Below are 24,552 nucleotides of genomic sequence, written 5' to 3'. Positions count from 1 at the left end.
TTCATACGGGGAATATGTGCATGGAAGTTGTGACAAAAAAGGAAAATACAAACCTCTAGCATTTGCACGGCATCCTTTTTGTGCTACCGTGTAGAGTTGTTATTCTTTGTAATAACAAAGATTTCGCTTGTCAATCGAAATGTCCGCCCACTGCTTCATCGTAGCTCTCGTGTCATACGCATACTTTCAAGAACAGTCAGTGCGCGCGCGTTCACTGTACGAGGGTCTGCTCATATTCCTTTTGTTTGTGGAATGTAGCTCCTCGGGTCTGATAGCTGCGACAAAACAGCGATTACTTCCTAGTTGCCAGTTTTCCGGTACGTGTTATTTGTGTATTGCTTCCGCTCACGCACACCTTTCTTTCTTCACGAACGAAGTTGGCAATGATGGTGTAGTGGTACACGGACGAAAAGTGATAATATTGTTCTAATTTTTTGTGCTTAGTGCATGACTACTGGGATCGGTTAGGTGAGAGAATAATGCAAAACGGGCAGGGGGTAGTGACGCTGTGAGAATGAAAAGCCGCACCTGCAAAAAATAAACTCCCAGTAGCATGATTTTCGGTAGTGAAAATTTGGCGAATTAGTGTGTTTGCATCTGTGTGTGCGTGTGATATTGGATTCACGTGCGTGCATTACTGTGCCTTGTAGGCATTTTTCTTCTTCTGTCCATCGTCTATTGCCGTTGATTGTGCCGTATATTGTTTGTGTGCTTCTTTTTATAGCGGGTTGTAATAATGCCGCTCCCACCAATTGTAGCAGCAGCAGCATCTAAGTAATTTGTGAAGCTGCGGGACTCGTTGCAAGCAGGAAAACCACCACGGAATGTGCCGTATCAGGTGCAGAAAGTAAAGTCTGTTTATTTTAGGCGGCGACGTTGATATTCCATGGGGCTGGGTGTCAATTGAGACGTGTTGGAGAGTGTGTGGGAGTGTACGGTGTAATGTTTTCGCAAAATTCGTCCGAATGAGGCGTAGGACGTAGTGAAAATGTGCCAGAAAAAATGAGTATTCGCAATCCCGGTACCGTGATTCCGAAGTAATCCTCGATGAGTATTAAAAATGGAAAGTAGAAAGTGTGGATAGAGCACCATAAAAAGTGCATAGTTTTTTTTTGCAAAGTTTCAAATGTGTGGTAAAGAAAAATAGTTAAAAAATATGCCTAAAACATGCAAAAACTTCATGTGAAAATTCCTTCCGAAACGTGTACAAAATATGTGCCATTTTTTAAATAATTGTATTGGAAGTTTGCTTCCAACATTACGCAAAAATACAACAGCGAACGCGTCAGCGAGAGTGCATTTGTCATCCAAATCCCATATATCAAGACGCGTTTTTTTCTTCTATCTTTTATTTCATGTTACTTCAGCCGCTCTACATATTACTCAGTGGTCCAATAAAGTGAAAAAAATGAATATGCACTAAATCTCAACGGAATCTCATGCAAATCGGTAGCAGACGTTGTGTGCCAAAGTGTAGTGATCAGTTAATTTACCTAAGAATCTAACAAAAAGAGAATAATATTCAGTCAAGACGGAGTAAAAACAAATAGTCAACATGATCTGGTCCCCGACAAGCAACAAATACGGAGTTGGTAAGTGAAATAATAACGCATACATGAATTGATTTTCAGTGGAACGTTAGTTTGGAACGCTCCACTGTAGCAGGTGACATGGAAGATCAGTATGATGAGTAAAACGTTGTCATTCGTTTTTGCCGTTGAGAATAACGTCGCCACCGTTGGTGGTGTATGATGCCCCATTCTTAATGGAAGTGAGGAAAGAGAAAAATTGAATAATATGTGTAGCGATGACGTCGTAATTCTTATCAGACGAAAGTGCAACCGTAGCGAATGTCGAGCCATGAGTTGAAGGGCAAAGAAATAGCATTATCTTGACCATCGACTAAGTAGCCTACGATTGTTTTGAAACGGACTAAAACACAGCATCATCTTTTATGTCTGTTGAATTATTGGTGATGGTAACGGATTTCCTACACAACAGAACTGTGATCAAATCCCATCGTTCGGTTTAGGAATGCCAGAAAGCAAATCATGTTGAGAATATAATGACAAAAAAAAATAAAAAGACGGTCTCGAAAACAGCAAAATGCTCATGTTTATCATCAACATAGTATTACGAATGATTGTTATAATAATATGCATATAGTTCTGTTTAAAAGGTGCCACTTTATAATGCACTGTTTGAATACATTAGTTTTACAATTTTACGATGTCGTGTTAACATGGATAAAGATGATTGAGTCAAAACGGACAATCACAGTTTGTTACTGACACAGAAACTCCACGATGTTTAAATATTCAACCATTCGATCGGACTGTTAGCACCTCTTATCCGATTAATTTGTATAAGGTTTGCTACATTCTGTAAGGTTTGTCCGAGCATGAAGGAAATGGGTAATGCGGATGTGTGATTTCCGGTAAGTGCCTTTTAGAGTACAACATTAGTTTTTAATCGCTGCGAACCGCTGTTCTAACCACTCATAGAAAATATATGCATCGTTTTTGGAAGACAACATAAAAGAGCCCACCATAGTGGAGGGGAAAAAGTGAGGAAATAGACCTTGTTTACCGTATTTTTCTATTGCTTTGTAAAGGTATAGACCAAACAATTTAGAGAGACTTTTTTGACAGAAAGATTGATAATTAAAGTGAATTTTTAAATTACTACGTAAATAGAAGATTTGTTGCTGTGTGATGATGCTTTGTCAATATATTAAATGTTTCGTTTCCTTATATCGTTATCAGCTTTATGCTTTCCGCATATACCCGCTGAATATGCGATAATTCATGCAATCCTCGGATATCAAGGTCAACATAACTTGTTTATAAATATGATAGCACAACAATAGCCTTTTGGTGTCATTCACCCTTATCACGAGACTGTTATGCGTTGCATGTATGTGGCAGCTGATAATTATAGCGCAAATGAATGCAAATGTTTTGATGTTTAAGGTGGAAGTTTTTATGTTAAAATGAAATTGGTAGTAATAACTAAGATTTTTAAAATTACCACAAAGTTTTGCTTAATTTACAATTAAATGGCACTAAAGACCAGCTACATGAATATAGTTTAATAAATAATATTCAATGGCGTATCATGTCGAAAAGGAACTTCAACTGTATTATTTTACAATAATTATCTTTTTAAGTATCTAACGCTATACTTGAGCGTCCCCAATTAAACCCTTTATAATAGAAAAATGTGATTAAAGTAAAAAAAATTACAATTACAAATCCCTTTGCTTATTTATAACATCCTTAATATTCATTAGCACGATTCAATCTTACGTATGCACGTACGATAATTCATGTGTGGTCTTTTAACCGATTCATGCAATCATCTCATGAATCGATCCAAAGTATTGATCAGGCAGCACAAGTGGCGCATTCGGCGTCATGAAGCCGCCCGTTTGTATCGCTCGCCATGAATGAAATGAAGAAGCCAGGGAAGAGAAAAAAAGCGATCATTCAAGGTTAACCGGCATGCATACTTCCGTTCTGCAACCCGTTCATATCCATCGTAACTCGCACCATTTACGTTCACTGCCATCGAACTCATTTATTAATGTTCGCTGTTGCGTCGATAATTTTTTCAGGAACTCATGCAATCTCAAAATAAAATAGACTCCATTCTGACTGGGTGCAGGTCAACCGACAATGGAATAGAAGTAGTAAAATGTCATAACATAAAACTGCTCCTAACATTGTCTATTGGTTCCGTTAATCTCAACAAAATGTTTAAAAAAATATGTATTGAAAATGTGACGTTTAATGATAGTTTAGTGATGTAAAGTAGTGTATAAACTCGCAACAATGGCAGTAAAAAATATTATTTTTTGATTAATTGTTCGTGTGTCTCGATCTACTGCGATCGCGATTATCTGGTAGGGTGATCTGTGTATTTTTAAGCGATATTTAGTATGTGTAGTAGTAAACTGCAGTCGATTCAAAGAGATCATATCACGAACCATGTGTTTCCCTTTGTGGAACAGTTAGAGCCTGTGGTGACGAATAGAAATGTGCAGTTTGTGCGATGTATCAGCGTATTCACATCAGCAGTTCTCTTGATAAAATAAGACAAAGGTCGATAACAGCTATCCGTCGAAGAACGGAAGAACGTTCACAACATGGCCGTAATTTATCATTCGCCGGGTTCGTTATTATTCTACTGTTTTATCATTTCTTTACATTGACTTCAGCTTGTTGCCTTGCTCCTTGTTCTTATGCATTCCATCCTTTTTCGATGTTTTGGCACTGTGCATGTGTTCGTTTTGTTCCGACTTATGGTGCATTCAGACGCCCAGTAGACGTTGTCTGGTGAGAAAACACACACGAAAAAAACAATATTTTTATCCGTTTCTGGAATCCGCTTATGCTGGTGCATGGTTTGTTGTGTCTGCTCACATCAGTCATGCTCGTTGTTAAGTGATGCATCGTGCAGCATGTGAATTATGGATCTTTTATTTCCGGTTTGAAGTTTGTTTCGTTTGGAAGCAAACTCGCGCAGATGTTTCGTGGATGAATATAAAATGTTAGAACAGTTTTTTAAACATGCATTTCATGCACAACTTTACTTCGTACAAACTATGCATTAGATGAGGTTGTGATCAATTTATTTCATTGTAGCTTTTATACTTCTGAAGCTTATTCATATTTATTTAATATTATTTTTCATTCAATGGTAGTAATTTCCTATTTCCTTGTTTAATCACGTCGGTTCATAAATGTGTGACGGACCAAATTTCTTGTTGAGGAACAAATGATTGAATTGGGGGATTTTTTTCTTATGTACAATGCCGTAATTCGTATCTCACAATTTTTTATGCAAAATTCGAAACATATTTTTATTACCTCTGGTGATCACATTTGCTTTACCGCGTAGGCTTTCAGATGGAGAATGTTTGAATGCGCTCTTTCAGATCGCGCCTGAATTTAAGCAATTAAACCAATTTACTGACTTGTATAGTAGGGAGAGAGGTACTGCCTTTCTCATACCGTTGTACAGTGGCTCTAACAGAGGCATTTGAAAGATGTCATGGATGAGGGCTTAAATTGTTGAATAATGCCGACATTTTTTTCCCGGCTTTTAGATGATTTTTGCGTACATTGTTAAATGCCGGTTTCATTACACTTCATAAAATAATTTCCCCATCCGTAATCATAATCTCGAGCTTTTCAGCTTCATTTTTGCGTTTAGTATTGTAAATGTTGTAAAATATTTGTTCATAGTAAAACAAATCTTTGAATGAAATTTGATAAAAAGGGTGTTTTATGGTGTTTATCAAAACACACATTTTATTGAAACAGTACATTATCGGAATACTTATACCTTTTGCAAAATGCGTGCTCTTTTTGCAAACCATTTTGCCGTGTATATTTATTTAAACTTAAGCCCTTTTTTATTGGTGCAATATGGCCGACAGTAGCGAAGATTGTACTGCAATCTATTTGCATACGGGCAAATCTTTTTTTTTAATAAATCCGTACGTAAACATTCTGCCGTCAGCATGGGTTGGATGATTGGTTGTTTATCTTATTTTTGTTCCTCGAAGTTAAATAATGTTTAGTGAGATAATTTTTTATGCAGCGAAGCAAATATGCTTTTCTTCTATGTTGGAAATCATGCTACTTTTATTCATAGAAGTTTATAATTTTTTTTTTTTAAATAAATAATAACAACAACAAATATCAGAAAAGAAATTTATAAATTTTATATTATCTTGGTCACAAACTATCAACACAATAAGTAATGTCTAATATCATATAATTTTAATTGTGTGTCTGTTTCTGGTTAACTTTTTTTCATTTTAATACTATTACTTTGATCTATTATTAGCAATACACAATTGGCACGGGGATGTGACGCACGGACTAGCTTTGGATGTAGGAGACTGCGTGGAAATACTGGAGGAAACAGCCTACTGGTTCCGAGGTACCTGTCCCCGAAAGCCTCGCAAAGTGGGTCTCTTTCCCAAATCGTACATTCATCTGAAAGACCTCTCGAAGGTGGATCCGGTGGTCGCAGAATGCACGCTTGTGTTACGTGAGTGGTCCGAAATATGGAAACGATTGTTTGTGGTGAGTAAAGCTAATATTATCAATTGTATGCAAATTGCGAAATTTGATGACACTGCATGCGACACAGACAGTTTGAAAATGTATAAATAATTTCGCTTCATATCCGAAACATAGGAACGCGAGGAATACAAATTTACGTCACTGCGCAAGGTAATGCTGGCATTGCTCGAAAGCCGTCGAGAACTGTTAAGCTCTACGCTTACCCAGGACCAGACTTACGAGCTACAAATGAAAGTAATATCAAAGATTGATTGGGGAAATCGGTGAGTACATGTTTGTTTTCAGTTTATAAACATATCTTTAGACATTTACGAATTGAATTAATATCCTGTTTTTTATGTAGACAAAAGACAATTATCGTATCACCAAGTATATTAATGAACTTCGAAAAAAAGATGTTTGATAATTGATGTCGTTATTACTTGAAGAAGGGCGGCCCGGTGGTGCATGTGATAAACGGCGCCAGTCCACACGGCCGGACCGGGTTCAAATCCCATCCGGACCGTCCCCCCGTAACAAGGACTGACTATCCGGCTACGTGGTAAAATAAGTCTAGTAAGCCAGAAATGGCCGGCGTGACCTATAAGGTCGTTAAGCCAAGAAAGAAGATTACTTGAAGAAACTGCTAAAAATTTAATTTCAAATATTAAAAAAAAACTCCAAGAATTGAGGATGCTATATTACAGTAGTCGATAAACAGAGCAAAATATCATAAAAACAGCATAAGTACATTATATAAATAATTCGAACGAGTCAATCTGTTATTTATGGTACTTTAATCATGTTTAATCACGTTTTGAATATTTTAAGCATAATTTATATTAAATTCGAAAATATCCACCATATTATCAATTGATCTGCGTATTACAGTAAAAATAAATTTAACTCGCAGAGTAAATGAGAGATATTAAATTCCCGTTTAATAGCGATGAGTTTTGTTTACTAACGTCAGCTTCGTTATACGTGCCTGATGGCGAAAAATTGATAAATAGCTGCAAAGCAAAAATAACTCCTGGATTGTTTGCACCTTAATGCTTCACTACAACCTCAAGAGTTCTCGGTCTGCCACTACTGGCTTTCCTTGTCTTTATTTACCCGTAGCAGCATAGTCAGTTCTGCGTTCGGGGGTTTGGCGCGAATGGCATTTGATCCCTGGTGCTGTCCTGTAGAGATCGGCTCCGTTATCATCTCCATCGCCAGGCATCCTTAATGGACCTTAATGTTACTAACTAATAACGTTAACTAAACATATATGTACTATGTAACAAGGCCAACCACTAAACGATCGCAAAGGATCTAGATGTGCCCGAATTCTATACATACAAGCGGAAATTAGAACGCTTGGCGTTCCGCTATAAAATGGGTCACGGGGGCTACCTGTACTTGATTTTGAGATATGTGCAAAAGGAGGGAAACAAATATTCACACATCCACTAATCCAGAGGTCTACAGTCATGGAACATGAGAAAGATTTTTTTCTTAAAACATTTTTTGCTTAATGAGCAATGTGATTGGAGACCCCTGGGTGAGATGATTGATTTTTAATTCGAATGATCTTTATGGCATACTTAATACGCCTGTGGGTATGCAATATTTGTATAACAGGTTTCAAGAACGCATCTACACGTGGGGCCAATAGAGCAGGTTACAAATGTGATTCTTGCTTTTGTAAATTATACACTGAGTTATTTCATGTATATAGATACTTGCTAAACTGTATATTTACTTTGCAGTAAAGAGGCATTTGGATATGTAGAACGCAAGAACTTGAAACTATGCATACAAAAGTGCAAGATTATGAATGTTGATATTTACGAGCGTTTCTCATGTTCAGTTTTTTGTATGAATAGTTCAAGGAAAGATTGTGTAATTTATAAATGGAATCGCTATGAGCGACTTGTTTAGTGATTAGGAAGGAAAGAGAATCAGGACCCGGTTTTCAAAAAAGCTTTTGAATGGCCAATCGTTAAGTATCAAAGCAGTATGAACAATATTTTTGTTTGCTATTTGGGGAAAATTCGTACATAACTTCAGATGAACTTAGTTCTTTGATAAAAGATTTAGTAAACCATTGAAGATAAAAGTCGACTAAAGCCGACAACAGTTCTATGATAGAGCTAAATTATTATATTATATATTATTATATATCAACATTAAAATCTGAAAGCATGTTGCATGTTCAGATGATATGATTCATTTATTTCAAATGCTAGAATAGTAGATTTCATTTGATTTCTCATATTTGTTTCCTTAGAATTCAATGGCGAGTGTATAGTTATAACAGTGAAAACAGTGAATTAGTATTATACTCATGCAAACAAAGAAATCCAAACGTAACAAACATGTATTCAAAACCTAGATAAGCTTTATTAGTTTTTTCTCTTAATTTTATCAAAGTAATCACAATTAGAGTATGCAAAATTGTTTGCGCTCATTCTTGATCTTTCCTACTTCACGTTCCTTTTTGACCCTGTGTATGAACAAATCATTACATCTTCGGTCAATTTGATGATTTGTTCAGCAGATGACCATGTGGGCAAGCATATAATATATAAATTACTTGCCAAAGTTTCTGTTCGTAGGTTATTGCTTACGTTTTTCATTGCATTAGTGACCATACGCTAAACACAAATGTTTCATTTTTTCTACAGAAGCGACTGTACTTTTGACTGATGTGACTATCTAAAAATCCTAAAAGTATTTTTAATTAATGCTGCCATAACAGTGTTGTCGAGATTTGTCAGGCGAGGAGTTTATTTTCAATTCTACTTTCCTTGACTGAGGGTACTCTAGAAGTACGGAATGTAACACATCGTTCCTAACCAAATATACTGAATGAATCGTATTAGTTCGTACCGCATCGAAACTACGAAATGGGCAATAATACTCTAACAATGACGAAAAATGTTTCAGCTCTTGTATTGATTGTAGTGAAATGGCGTTATTTTATCCGAGTACGAAGTCTGTGAAAATTATTGAAGTGAACATGTTATCTTACTGTGTGCCTATTCAGTATGATACATATGTACTGAAGATCTACAATTGTAACAAATTTTAAACAGTGCTTATGTTTATCGTAAGGCAGTTTGTTTACGGTTTTCAATGAGATAAAATGTGTCTAAAATCTACATTTTGAGTGTTCATCGCAAAGATCAAAATTTCTTATGCTTAAAATGATTGGTTTTTGAATTTCGATTATTCCTACATGGGTACATATTATCTCTACTGTGAATGCTGTTATAAAATCGTTTATGTGTATGGTCTTTTATGCTTACAGTATGCGTTACAGGACTTGTTTTACTATGGCATTGGATGTAAGATTAATTTATTTCATGTTGAGTGAATTTTATATTGCCGTCGATATGCATAACCGAATCCTACCGAAAACGAGAGATTAATTTTCTATTGATATTAATATTCTGCTTTATTTCTTACGATTGCAAAAATGCTATAATTTGGACGTTGCTCAAAAAAATTATTTAAAAATTGATAAAATAAATGTTAGCCTTGCGTATAGCTGGATACTAAAAAAAATTAAACACATAGTACACCACATGACAGTCTTCTGTTGCTTGTTCTACCTTATTAACTTATTTATCGGAAGGAGAAATATTCCACTGTGGGTAATGTTTCACCATTCTGATATAAATCATTAAAATGCGCATTATTGTTTGCCTTATATTCCTTACTTTTTTAATACAATCGCTACGCTAACCTCAATAATGAATCTGGCAAACCTTGCCAAAACACCATCGGCAATGATTATTCCCACAACTTAGTTTAATCTTACGTTGTGTTTAGGATGATTACTTTAAATTTAAAATTGAGAAGTAGCTTGATTGATCTTGTTTCCTTAAACTACAACATCTTCGTTTACACCGTTGTAGACGCGGAGTTCAGCAGAATCTTACTTGTCGAATATACGTAGCTCTAGCGTAACTTTCTGATCACGTTTTCTCACGCACTACTGAAGACAGGCATTATTTAAGCTTCGTAGTCCTGATGCAATACCTCCTTTTCCTTGTCTGTTATATATTGTTGTTGAGTATCGAAATTATTAAAGACAGCATCGATTTTCCGATTTCCCGACGATGATACCGTTGATCGCGTGTTGTAAAGGTGGTCCAAAAATTGGAAATAAATGTGTGATAAGTTAGCAGAGTTATAACAATTTTGGGCTGGAACGTTCTCTGACGCACAGCAAGTGACACCAGATTTGGTTCATCTACTTTCTACTCATGCATTGTCATTCCATCGAATTGAGCTAGATGTATGTTGTTTTAAAGGAGTCTATATGTGAGTGTATATCTGTGATAATTTAATATTCATCCATAGAGTAGTTCTACTTAAAAGCTAGACTAAGGTTGCATGATGGAAATTGGAGAAAGGAGTAGAGGTCCAAAACAACGTTCTAGATAGGTGTGATCGTAATACGGTGCTAGAAATCTGCAGCGGAAGTTCACCATTGAAGCCTGAACACAAACCGTGCGGCATTGTGGTGAATGAGGTTATGTTTCAGTTTCTTTACCGTATTTCTCGATCGCCGGATACATGGGAGCCATTTCGAGCGTCGATGGGGCCGAAGGAGTATCACCCGAGATTGGTCGACCCTCGTCCAGCATGTTGATAAAAGAGTGCAGCATCTCACCGTACGAGGTAACATTGAGATTTTGGCCAAGTAGGTGAATCATGAGGAAATCACCGATCTGCACACGACGAATAAGATTGCAAACATCACCAGGATCTGCTTTGCGGAAGCGGCGTCGCAGTACAGCTTCTCGCGTCGTCGGCATCATGACGATAGCAGCAGAATAAACGATGGCTAAACCGGAGGCAACCGCAAGAATAATGAACCAGAACCTACGTACGGAAACCAAATAATCAAGATGTTAGTTCAGTATCCTCAATATCCGCAGCATCATTGCAATGATATACTCACCATAGAAAAATGTAAATCTTTTCATTCAAAATGTTGAGAGCCAGTACGCAGAGTGCGTCATGCTTCTGAATGCTACCTGAAGAACCATATTTGTGGAACGTACACTTAGTCACTCTTGGGAATATCTGTGGAATGGAACATATTACGATAGACAATAATGGAACGTTTCGCATTCTCAAAATTATGAACTCACCTCGATCATAGGATCGGAACGATTTTCTTGGTTCATATTAGAGAACCTTAGTACATCTGAACCGTAGGTTAAGAAAGCACCACCCAAAAACTTGTCCACAAAGAAAATGTTGCCCACCTGTAATAAATAGGTTGTGGAATCATTTAGTGAGGATGTGTCTTGTGCGTTACATAAACATCTTAGCTTCTTAGCAGTACTTACCACATTAATGAAATTGAGTGCTTCGCAAACGAAATAACCGAATGAATATGTGTTATGCGTGTTGGCACTGTCATACAGATATTGTGCTAAACGATCATGACGCGCTTTGCGCTCTGCAGGACTTGCTGTTGAAACACCTCGCATTCCTTCGGTGATCATACGCATGCGACCCTCTTCCCAGTTTTTCCAGATCCAGTGTGGCACGTAGAACAAAAGTCCCTGGAAGAACAGCATGAACGGCACCCACTGGTAGTAACTGTGGTACGTTCGTTCCTGATTGTCATTGCCGAGACCAGAATGGGCCACTTCCGTGCCCATCCTGCGTCCATGCTGACCGGGCAATGTGAACGTGTATGTGATCCAACAGTAGGTGTTAATCACGTGCCCGGGAATGGCTCCATCGTTTATGCAGGATATCGGATCGCCAATCAAATTGTTAGCAGTTACGATAATACAGCACGCAAATAGGATCGCACTGGTTATGCGATAGTGACACCGGAACACCATATTATCAATAATGGCCTTATCCTGCAGGTATCGCACCTTCACGAACCCAGCCACGGCTGAGACGAGTCCAAACACAGCCATGGTTGATCTTTAATGTTGTTTTGAGCCTGGATTCGAAAGAATCGATCAATGTTGCCTGTTAAAATAGCTGTAATTAAACGTAATTAATTAGACATAATTAGAACGTGCTGTGTGCAGTGAAACGCAAATCTATAAAATGATAATGGAAAATCTGCATCTGGTTGGGTGGTGCGATTGCAACCACATCTGTCTGTCTGTCGGTTGCTGTTAGAATGCATCGTTACATATTAGTTCCTGTTGGATGGTTTTCATATGGGCGGGCAAACGATCAGTTGATTGTACTAGGTTTCGCTGTGTGTTTCAACCAACCTGTGCTGGATCTAACTGACAGCGCAAAATGCAGCGGCACCTTCAATGTCAAATTCATTGTTTCATCAGATCAATCCATCACCCAAGGTTGAATGCAGTTCTGCTCTAATCCAATTCAAACCCCAGCCCCATACAAAATCACGTGGAATCACGGGTAATTGCGTTTGGCAGCTGTGCATACGATCGTGGACGCTTACTTCTGTCAAGTGTCATCGTGACACTTCACTTTGTTGTATAGGGCTGCGGAATAGCACACCTGACTGTTGCGCGAACGAACTTAGGGGAGTAACGTGGTTTCGTATTGCATATTAATTCTGATGCAACGGGTTTGTTATGGGTTCAGCACATTTGCGGTTGTCGCTGTGGTTGGGTTTTAAATTTGAAGTTACGTTATCAGAAGCACAAAAACAACGAAACAACCTGCTCTTGCAAGTGACGCTATTCAGGGGTTCTTTTGAATACTAGTATGGGAGAAACAAATAAGTAGGATAACACAAAAATATATACAACCAAATGAAATATATCACTAAGCAGGATTAATCTGGTGTTGCTGATTGTTTGATTAATAAAAATGTAAATTTGTTTTCCAACAGCAATTCATTTCAATAATATTAATAATTAAAGCGACAGAAGCAGTTGACATTGTTGTTGATGCAAGTGAAATAGACTGTTTTTAAATTTGACTGGTCGTGAAACGAATGAATTAAAATTCTAAATTTCCTTTCAATCTTCGCTTGAAATAAACATTTCGCATTCTTCTTGGACTGTACCACAATAAATATGGCAACATTTTTGTGTTAAATTTTAAAAGCAATACTCTCCAAAAAAAAGTGCTAAGAGTAGTTGACCAAATATTTGTTTCCCATTTAGATTGCCATACGTTTACGTTTCGTTCAAATTTGAATAGCACATAAACATTGCGCAACGTAATACACACATGCGCGATGGCACTCAAAAGTATTTCAACAAAAAAAGGATCGTAGTGTTTGAATCGTATGGTGGTACGTTTACAAAAGCTATCACCGTCCAGTCACGATCACTTTTCGAATTTTTTTTGAAGTGCTGAAGTGTTGATGAACTACCACTCCACACATGCTGAGGTGCTCTCGTTTTGCGAATCCAACATAGCACTTTTTTTTCGCTGTTGTTGAAACCATTTGTGTTGATAATGAGGCTCTCACGATTATTTGGCACGTTTTTAATTGTACCACCGTGTCCTGAACGGATGTGCGTGAAAGAGAAGCACAAAAACGACGACTCTAGCAATGCGTTCTCCATGTGATGTTGTAGATCACTCAGCACAGCTTTATATGTCCGGCGACACATGACACTATTTGTGGGGTATCGCGAAAAAGACGCACCCAAAGCTGTGCTGTGCAATGCTGTAGAACCATTCAGCACGTGGTTTTCTGTTCAGCAAACAAGGTGGATGTAATAAATTTTCGCTATTTCGCTATTGTGTTGAAGCGCGCAATGAGAAACATGATCGCTGGTCGCGATGAATGAAACGCTTATCAGTTTTTTCCCATTGGTGTCATCGTTAATTAGTCGGTAACGATACATACGAAGCGAATTTGCTGAGTTAAATAAGACAGACAACGGGAAACGAATGAAGTGTTTTGTTCGTTTCATGCAAGGGCAAGGGCAAACTAAATGCAGTATACTCAATGCAAATGGGTAATGCGAGAAAATGAAGAAATTTTGATTCTGTAACGTAGCATGCGCCCAAATTTGCACTGTGGATACAGGAAATGGAAATTTCCGTTTCGAGCTGGGTCGGGAAATGGTTGTAAAGTTTTAGTGATAATTTCACTGATAAGCACAATTCCTTTGGGTTTGCTACAGAATGAAGCATTGTTTCATGTGCATAATGATGTAAGGCTTTTGGGTTTGGCTGAAAATATACAATTTAAAAGATGGTACTAACGCTGATAAGAATGGATGTATGGTTTTCGGGGTTAGGAATTTATTAAAGTCATTAGTTTCAAACGTTCAGACGTTTTAAAATAAGATGAGATGATCTTTACATTCGATTCTTGTTGTGTTTGATAAGAAAACCTACAAGCGAAGGACTATAAAAGGTTATCGTTCAAGACGAAAGGCTTTGCCGCAATGTCATAACAGTGCCTTGAAGGTTTGACGGTAGTATGTTACGATTAACAATAAATGGCATGGAATGTTTTGCAGTTTATAAACAAACTTACAACGCGATGGATAAGTTCAGTATAAATAAGACCATTTCGAGGTCTGCTCTTTTTCCAATGTTTAACGTTAGATGGCTCAAATTTATTCTCAACCGACACGAGCTCTCGATCGTAAAACATGACAATATGGCGTCCGTCGACCCCACACTGCAGTGCTTCTTCGTTGCCTTTGCCGTCGAAGGAAGAACTTTACCTTCGCTTGGTATGTCTTATGTTTTCTTTTCCTCGTACATCTCTGTACCTTACTTTCCTCTCCATGCTTTCGTTCTTTCTCTTTGTTCGTTCATTTATCGATCGTTCCTTCCTACGTTTCCAATGCTGCGGCATTTTTCGTTCGTTCGACATCATATCTGAACGGAATTGAGAAGCCGCAGTTTTTTTCCTACTTGGAACACACGGCGCTGCTGTAACGATAAATCATTTCTGCTGTTTGTGTTTGCGACTCCTTCCATCGCATTCCGTGCCTGGGTGCTGAGCTTGAAAGACAGCAGAGCGCATGGAACGCAACACGGGAAGAGCGCACTGCTCTTTGTTGCCATGCCGATACATCTATGGTCTTTTGAGCGAATGCATCCCGCGATCCTCTGCGCATAAAACCGGAATAGTAGCAGCACAATCAGCAGCAAAAGATCAAAGTTCCAACTCTTTCTTTGTGATGAATCAGTTTAGTTCTAGTGAGGATACTGAAATTGACGCAACTGTTGTCGTTTTCCAATTGTTCCCTCATTTTATATACAGCTCAGAATTTTTAACCGTTTTGTCTGCTTTATGTATGCATAAAGGAAATGATCGTGCAAACCTAGCAGATCAATTTGCTCAACGCATTTTTATGCGTTTACTCACGGGCCAGAGCCCTGTTCGTTCGGGCGTAATGCATAAAGAGATGTTGAACGACAAACTCGTTTAGCGGTTGGTTACCAAAGTCTTGCAGCATCATGTACAGGGTCGACCACTGCAGAGAGTTGCAGAGAGTTGACGACAACTACAACGATCACGCTCTGTTCCGATGCACCAAAAGCGACAAACGACGCTAACAAAATCTTGCCCATGTGTGTGCAAGTCATATGATCTCGGAGAGGTAGGGATAAAGATTATGTTTGTTGATGAATATAATTTAAAGTTACATTTATTTAACAAGTGGAAACCCCCGTTCGATTCAGGGCTTTTATTCGTGTAAGTTAAGTAAACTATAATCTTAAAAGGAACGACGCAAGATACCCTCGTGTTCAAAGTTATATTTTAAAACTAAAGAAACACAACTTTTATAATTCATTGCTTTCGAAATTTATGAGTAAAATCAAATTCCTACTTCCCTATAAATCCCATTTGAGCCGACACAAAAAAAACATACCATCGGTTGTGGCATGTGTGAAAATGAGAATCAGCAATTTTTTTTTGTACTTCAGTGACACCTTTTCGCGAGTCAACGACATAATAGTCTGTTTTAAGCGGCGCTGGCATTTGCTTTGGATTTATGCTTGTTGAAAGCTGAAACCAAGCGGGTTGCTGGAGGAATCTTGTCCGTGATAATTACTCCACTTCTTGAACGTTAATCAACCGTAAATAACTAGGTGAGTTAGGGTATGATAATGCTAGAAATGGTGTGTAATTAAAAAGAAACCCCTATATGTGATGAAAAGTGCAAACCAGCAGTGCTTTCAGTGTTGTTGCACTAGTTAGCTAGAAAGTGTCATTTGCGTATTGACAAGAGACAACAAGATAAATCGACCAGTGTTGTTACCGTTGCAGTGTGGCTATTGCCATAGACGAAAAAAAACATCGTGTTGGATGTAGGTTGCTAGATAGGGGTGTGCAGAGCCTTATATCAAATAAATAGCAACAAAACGAATGCCTGGTTGTACGTGACAAACTTCACATAACTTTAAAGAATGAAGTAAACTAACTGTAATATACCGTACGGAGTGTGCGTAAATGATGTAGGATTATTGTTGGCATCCAATTTATTACCAGCAGAATGATGCATTTTTCATCTTGCTGTTGCAATCATGTGCCCACACATGATTGGGATGAGTTAGGATTTATTTGTAGGGCGGAACTATCAGGGTAGGAACCGATGATTGACCCACAGAAATTAACCTTAGCATTCCACTTAGACGAAAAAAATTGAACACACAACAACACTGAAGTGCGTTTCACTGTATTTTTATGCATAATTACCATTTATGATTTGCATGATCCAAGATACTTTGAGAAGTTTCCAGTGTTTCAACATATTTGAGAAGGTGTACAGAACACTGTACAGATTTATTAACTAATACGTCAGCAACATTGCAACATTGGTTGCTTATAGTTGCAGCGCTAAATAGTCAATGAAACAAGTCAACATCAACGCAGGCGTATCGCTTCCTGGTCATTACATTCCTGGCAAAAAAACCATTCTACCCTTCGAATTTTGTCGAAACATCAACGAAACCTACAAACGGCATATTGTGCTGAGAGTGTAACTAGCGACGCATCAGTATCATACTGATGTAGGTACTCGCTTTACTCTTCGTTTGAGTCCTTTGAATTTCGGACCAGTTCAGAATCGTCCTTGTACGTTGAATGTTAGATGTGTATGTGTGTGTGTCTATTTTCGGTTTGTAATGAAGGGTACATTTTCTGAAGGGTCGTGTCATGACGCGTCTGGTTGTTTAGGTATAGTTTCCCCTAACAGTTCATATTTACAACGCGCTTGTGTATTGGTAAAATGTATGGTTTAATGGAAAGAAGAAATAGGAAATGCGTTGTTTGAAGGGCAGGTAAAATGTTAAAACATTATCGCAATATTCCGAATGTCTCACAGAGAAATCTTATCCCATTATGTTAACCCAATAATGGTGGTGCTGTTGAATCGTCTTCCTCTGGAAGCGGATTGTAAAGTTTGTCCACGGTAACAGCAAATTGTTGGTAATTGACCTGAAATAGTCTTGACGGCATATTTATTCCATCCATGTATTGCTGTTCGTCAGTTCTACATTTTTGTTTGTTCACTTGCGAAGAACCGGATGTTCATCGTTGGCACCGGTATCTTATTTACTTTTGGTTACCAGCTGCATGCACGCTGCGACTGTAGGTTGTCGATGCAGTTATAGCTTTCGTATACAAACGCACTGTCAAACACTATCACGTCCACTGTTATATCTTTGAAATTTTATGCATCAAAAACGATATTAAAAAGGCATATTTTTTAGAGAGCACCTTAACATAATCCCAGTTTCCGGGCGTTTACTTTAAACGGGTAGTAAATTATCACTTGTTTGATATTTGTAAATGACAAAACGTCTCATAAATAAATCTGCTATGCCATAAACCTGAATGTACAGACAGTGCAGTAGAACGTATGAATGAAGCTCATCGTTTTTGGCCTTCAAAAAATACAGAATGTTGCTGTTAGGCTAGCTTTCCAGTTCACTTGCTGTTCCGGTACCGTTAAAAATGATAAATGTTTCTCCATATGAAATAGCACATACACAGGCGTTTTATAGCTACAGCAGCTACAGCATTTCTGTCACACTTCAAATCATATCTTTGGGTTTTCTGCGATGAAAACACAGTGTTGATGATGCACTAGCTGCTGGATGTTATGTGTTTTTTTTTGTTTGCCCGACTTTATTTAAAACAACTGGAAGCACATGTGCGCGAATGTATGTTGTTTTTTCCATGCGTGCTGTGTTTGCTTGTTCTATACAGACTCGTCCAATGCTCTTGGCAGGGGGACGAGATCCCAGCACACAGAGCAACATTAAAATACGAGAGAAAAATTCGTAGCAAAGACGACGCACTAGCAGACAGACAGAAAGACAGATGTGGCACGGATACGCTTGACGGCTCGAACGTTTACCTACTTCTAATGCACAAGCGACGACAAAGACGGCGGCAACAAACAAAAAAGAAATTGTGTACACGACGAGATTTAATATGCTGAACAGTTTCACTTCAGTAAAAGATTCCGCGGCCTTTCGTGGCTTTCGAGGGTGCCGAAGATCGTGGACACAGACACAGCGCGGTTCTCCGGAGATCACATAAACGCACGCTCATACATACACACAGACACACCACACATTACACACGAACAGGTACACATATACAGACACATAAACGCAAACGCAAACGCAAGCACACCGATCGCGAGCGCGAAAGCAGCAGTCGGCGCTAATAGCTGCGGCAGTAGACAACAACAACAACAAAAATGAGATGTGATCTCTTGCTACTCGATCATGTTCGAACCGGGGCAGCGAAATCCATTCCACACTGGATGGCGGACTCTTTGGAATTGAATGCAGCGTGCTGAAAAGTTCGTCGTGGAAGCGACCGCATCTCTACTAGGGGGACGCGCGTCATCGCTGGTTGTAGTGGTAACTCTGGCACACACGCACACACACACACATCATCCCTTAAACGAGCGAACACAGCCCGCCGAAGAGCACGTGTGTGTTCGAGCGAGACAGCTACACTCCGGTTCTGTTTTGTGTTGTGCGTATACATCCATGAGTGACTGAGTGCCTTCCAGTGGGCTTTCCTCTGCACGCGTATGCGTGGAATTCCTTAGCTTTCCCATGTGTCGTAGATTGGTGCTGGAACGTAGCGAGGCGAAGTCTGTTGGGCGAATGGTAGGAGCTTCTTGCGTTCACGTTCGTTTCCCACGCTTAAGTTTACCTGTGAGATCGCGATCATGGTGTGCTTTGGATTGGCTACTCTTTGCGCGGAGGACCGGTTTCGTTGCGATCGAACGCGAACGGGCAACACCGATGGAGAGGTTGATATTGGCAGCACTGCCGTGAAACCGACGCTCGGTCTTTATCGGCCCCCCAAGCTTCTGTTCTAAAATGCGTGCCAGTGGGATAGACAACAAAAAAGAAGCAAAACAAAAAAACGGTGAAAAAATCATGACACATAATCATGCGTAGATCCGTGTCCTATTCGTCTGCACAGCATAGCAAAGTAGGCCGTGTGGTTGGAAACGGCCGACTGACGAACGATCATGCTGGTACTGCAGGAGACCTGCCTTGTAAGTTTTGTTGCTCGCGACTTCCCTTTTTGTGGCGGGTGTCTCCTAGGGTAGCCTTCGTTACACTCACAGGGCGGAGAGGTTATATATGAATAAAAACGATCGTGGCGCTATCATGCGTTCCGTTCCTCACCCAAGATGGTTGAGGGTTATCCGCAATACCGGTAGCATGAATCGAATTTCGGTGAACACGTTTCGTAGTTAGTTATTTGTGGCTTGTTTTTTTTTTTGTTTCTTTTTCTTTTCTGAGAACATGTAAAGAAAGAAGATTTGGAGGTTCACTGCGTTGCACAGAGTGTTATTGGTAACATATTGGTTATATTTAAATTATAATACGCTTTTTATATGATGTAAATGATGGATATAAATGCGTTGGGTTTAAATAAACAGAGAATAAATGCGAAACATTAGCTGATGAAATGCGAGAGAAAGTGGCGTGATATGTAGCACATTTAGGCAATATTTCATCATTCAATCGCTCCGTCCGTTGCTGTTAGTGCTACGAAAAATCCCCCTCAACATCGTTTATGCAAATGCGTTTCGGAAGGCAGTGTTGACAAATTTGGGAAAGTCTTGCATTTTTCGCCTTCTTAAATAACATCAAAAACAATTATTAATCTCAGAAATCCAAATTTCAGTGAGTATGGCAATTTCGTTCATATTACGATACATTTGGAGTACTTGAAACAAACAAACTTAGGTAAAAATGAATTATGGTTGTGTTAACACATGGTTGTGAAATTCCTAACGTTAATCGTTTTATACCTTCTCGAAATATTCGTTGAGTCACACTCTATGAATCAAAATCAGAATGGCATGTTTTTCCTGCACGATCGGCAAGCGGCAAGCACAACACTTCTTCAAAAAAGACACGTCATCCATCAACATTTTGCGGAGAGCAGAGTTGCGGGAGTCTCCCGTTAGTCTAGTCACAATGGCGTTCGTCCATTTGGCGATCTTTACCCTGTTATTATGCGTAGCTTTATTATAAACCACGATCGCCGTTTTGCAAAAACGCATAATTAAGGGTGGGGGAACACTTCTCTAGGTTTGGATGAAAGATTTAAATGCCACCAAAGGTAGCATCATGCATGCCCGGTGTACAAGGATCCAGGATTTTTTTTCGGCTGTAAGGTAACCAAACAATAGTTTTTTCTTGGAAATTTACTCTTATCGTACATTTTTCATTTCCCTTCCCTAGTTAATGTTCATAGAGCGTTGTTGAGTAAAGAAAAACGCAGTAGATTCGGATTTGTTTGTGCTCTTCTCTTTTTTTGTTTTCATGCAATTTTGCAAAATTGACCGAAGCAAACGGTTTAGTTTTGATGACGTTGCCATTTGTGTGGCCATTCCCTTGGTTATTTTGTTGCCCAGTCGTATCGTAGTGTATGTGCCTTTGAAAATTTTGCCAGACTTTTTTTCCAATTGCTCCACCTTACCCTTGGATCTTGTGTATAGTTTAGTGTATAGTGTATAGTGTATAGCGTATAGTCTGTTTAATGAGTTTCGAAAATTAAAAGTTCGTTTATCGCAAAACATCAATAAATAAGTGTTAAATAGTGACGTTCAGTGCGGGATGAGCAATGCCATAATATATTTCCTTTCAAAGAAATGGTAGTTAAATGTGAACTATTAACAACTTATTTTATTTTTTGTTAATGTTGCTTTCAAGTGATAAAAGATCCATTTACATTTTAAGGGTGCAAATCGTCATCTGAGTGTTGAATTTAATTGCCATTTTGAACCTCCAAAATCGTATCTTCCATTCGGTTATTGTCGTCGACACTTTTTTCCGTTGTTGTTAACGAGTCTAAACTGACAGTGTGCAGTTGGCGAAGCGAAGTAAGAAGAGTATAGCCTGTAACAAATGGTCATTTGATAATTGCATGGTTAGGAGGAAGATCGTGTTTCAGTACGTTGCCTGACATGTACATGTTTGAATGACCATCTGCACAGACGGAGAGCGCATAGAGGGTTGGCAAAAATTATCCAATCAAGCATAACTTCCACTTCAACCTGCTAGACCTGAGTAGCCAGAATTGAGGGTATACATAAGTGGGGTATTTGCCACATATTTATTATAGGGTTAAAGAGGGAAAACAAGCCAAACAGTTTCTATTAAAGTAGAGAGAAAAAATGAAGCTTTGAAGTAATGTGTACAAAGCGCAAAATTCGCAAAAACGAGGTTAAGAGATACTCCTTTCTGTACGGTTAGAAACGTTTACTTAGAAATGGTGTTGTTGGTATTTTGCATAAGAGTAAAGACACACGAAAAAGCCTCGAAATCATACCACAGCCGTGCATCAGTTCAAAGCGATAACGTGCTCTGCACAACCAGCAACAGGCTACAGCAACCGAGAGGTCAAGCGAACGTTGCTGGTTAGCGATCTGGAGAAGCACGATTGCTTTCGTATGCGTGCGGCGAACATGTGAATGGTAAGACGCATACAACGCTCCAGAAACGTGGTATGTGCGGTTAGAGTAGCTGAAGCCAGTTTGCGAACAAGTTTAACTCTTTTCCCAACCACCATCGCACCATCGGTCGTATCCTTTACCATCCTCCATTTCGCAGGGCTGTTCTCGCACTTGCATTTTTAGCGAACCTTTTTTTTTGGTCTCTCCTTTTTTTGTCTTCCCAACTCCAGAGGAGAAGATCTACGTACGTTGATCGTGCAACGTGTCTTTTCCCTGGGAACTTGGAATTTTGGTCATGGGATGCGTTTTGCACTTGACGAAGAATTTGGTGAGCGAGAAAAGAAGGGCTGCTGGCCTGGGGACTTGTTGTTTTAGTGCCGGAATGCTTTTTTTTGGCGTGTATATTTCGTACCATTTTCGGTTCGAATGCGAGAAGCATGCTTCAGGCGACTACACTTTTTAAATAAAAGGATCACGCGGTAGGTAAACGTATAGAAAAGATGGCGATCGGCGACATTTGCTCGATGGACGGTGCAAAGTTCAGAGAGAAAGATGGAGAGATAGGGAGAGAGTAGGTAGATAAACAGAGGAAACGGAAAGTCTGCCAATATGCTTCAAGGCTTGCCACATAACCATGCTGTTATAGGCGTTGCATGGTAAAACATGGCTTGGACTACTAAATGCAGCAGAAGCAAATGCAGAAGCCAAAGTATGCCGTTCCCTTTGACGGTGGCAAAGTCGGTAAACCATATAAAGTAAGCGTGGCTCGCCTGCTTTTCCCTTTGCGGATCAATCGGGCTAAATACGGTAGTTGTGTCTGTTCGTTGGATGCTGTATATAAGATGTATAGTGTAGCATAAAGGGTGAAATATAAAACATAAGGAAGGGTGGCTTAAATCAACGAATGATAATTAAGAATCATACGTCATCAACAGTAGTATGGCTTGATTGATTATTAAGGCAATACATCATAACGTATTGCAAATTGCAACGAGAGCAGAATTTGTGTATTCGTTTATTACTGTATAAATAGTATGTTCAGAAATTTATCGTTTGGTATAATTTCAAGCTGTAAAAATCATATGAAAAACTTTTCGATTTCGAATTTTCTTTACAATACATACCCGATCGACGTTGGGCTTTCCAATTTAGCGCGCCTTACAAATATTTTTATATCATAATTGTGGAAAACCCAAAAAAATGAATGAATGAAGCCTACACTTTTCGATTGCACTAGCCATTGTCAAAATATTCTTGAAAAACTTTAACAATAATTACATTATAATAATAAATTAAAATGACAAATCATATTGTTATATATTTTATGCTACATGGGGCTCTAACTAATGAACCATGAACGCCACATAAATGAATTTTCTAGACCAATTGTTGCAGCACAAATGTGGTTGTCCATGACTTTATTTTGTCACGTATAACTCCTTGAAATGTATCGTTGGAAGGCTGTGGCGAACCGTGATCACGGTACATACGGATGTTAATGGATGCTGGGCGAGCAGTGCTTATGCAAAAAACATGACCGTCAATTCGAATCGATCATAGTCTTTAACCGTGTGCGTGCTTTCGGAGTGCAAACGGAGGTGGCGATCGCTGGACATTCATTTTGTATCCATTCAGTTTTGTTACACATTTTTGATACGATATGGACAGTTATGCGATGCTTATGAAGATAAAACAAGTAAGTAGCGATTGGACGTTATTTACGTATTAGCTTACGTGTTTATGGACATGCGTAATTGAAGTTATTGAGAAATGTAAAGCAATGCACATGCAAATGCGATACCCGTACAAGATAAATTTTATTTATTATTCCCTTGCATAATCCATTGATTGGATTACCATTTTGCAAATATATGCCCCCACTGCTCGATGGTGATAAACTGTGAATATTGAATATTTAAAAATGTATTGTTCTTTTATGAATACTACCATCATCAAAGTTGGTCAGTATAAATGTAATGATTCAGAATGGTTTATATTTAGTTTTTCAATTCTCGAGTTGTTTTATTACACCATGCTAAAGAAACCATCAGTGAGAAATCAGCACACCCTCTGCTGTATGGAAACTAGCCATAGTCTTATGTCTATTTACTTAACATTTCTGTTGTGTTTGCTTGTTGTTGGTGTGTTTTCATGTCTCAGTGTAGTACGTTCCTACGAATCAGGCAGCGAACATCGTAACGCAAAGTTGTAAAACGTGCCGGAGTCTGCGAACGAAGCAAATAGTCAAAGAAGAAACGTTTGAAAGGTGCTTGAAAGAATGAAACAGTTCACAATGTCTAGCACAGATGGAGCCAAATACAGCGTTAGAAGCGGTTGGGTTTATTGACTTTGATTAAGTTGTTTGGGGTTTGACGATGTGTGCGGCATCTCGAAGTAAAGTGGTATCCGTCGCTTTATGTCTGCGGAGATGAGCGTCAAGGTTTGGTCTTGTCGAGTTACTGGCATCTCACATATGTCTTTGTAATATGTGCATAGTGCAATGTAGAGATGTTTAGATGGAACAAAACAGAAAACTTCATCGTTCGCTTTACCGGTCGCGCATTATGTGTGTAGGCACGGGCACAACATTTCCA

The 24,552-nt window shown here is 38.8% G+C and overlaps 2 protein-coding genes across 17 annotated transcripts in view; one reads left to right on the top strand and one right to left on the bottom strand.

The window, feature by feature from the left end:
- Positions 1-24,552, top strand: part of LOC125761079 (dedicator of cytokinesis protein 3) — a 49,574-nt gene that overhangs the window by 333 nt on the left and 24,689 nt on the right. For 3 of the 14 annotated variants that reach the window (XM_049421881.1, XM_049421885.1, XM_049421883.1), the window contains exons 2-4: positions 1,388-1,592; positions 5,857-6,098; positions 6,213-6,361. In XM_049421881.1, coding sequence (XP_049277838.1) covers positions 1,556-1,592; positions 5,857-6,098; positions 6,213-6,361 — 428 coding nt within the window. In that variant the 5' untranslated portion in view covers positions 1,388-1,555. The other 11 variants (XM_049421879.1, XM_049421876.1, XM_049421878.1 and 8 more) reach the window with 8 other exon arrangements.
- LOC125761098 (innexin inx3) lies at positions 8,444-21,897 on the bottom strand. Of its 3 annotated transcripts, none has more exons than XM_049421933.1 (6): positions 12,329-21,897; positions 11,432-12,086; positions 11,231-11,347; positions 11,038-11,162; positions 10,627-10,958; positions 8,444-10,123 (listed from the first exon to the last, which is right to left on the bottom strand). In XM_049421933.1, the coding sequence occupies exons 2-6, from the start codon at positions 12,017-12,019 to the stop codon at positions 10,083-10,085; spliced, it is 1,203 nt and encodes a 400-aa protein (XP_049277890.1). In that variant the 5' UTR covers positions 12,020-12,086; positions 12,329-21,897; the 3' UTR covers positions 8,444-10,082. The 3 variants fall into 3 exon arrangements, with proteins under 3 accessions (XP_049277890.1, XP_049277889.1, XP_049277891.1); XM_049421932.1 differs by having other exon boundaries at positions 18,381-21,896; XM_049421934.1 differs by having other exon boundaries at positions 8,444-10,958; positions 18,381-21,895.

This window comes from Anopheles funestus, chromosome 2RL, assembly GCF_943734845.2.
Source record: "Anopheles funestus chromosome 2RL, idAnoFuneDA-416_04, whole genome shotgun sequence".
In the NCBI taxonomy this organism is placed as follows: Eukaryota; Metazoa; Arthropoda; class Insecta; order Diptera; family Culicidae; genus Anopheles; species Anopheles funestus.
Note: the sequence above shows the minus strand (reverse complement) of the source record. Positions and strands in the feature narration are given on the sequence as shown.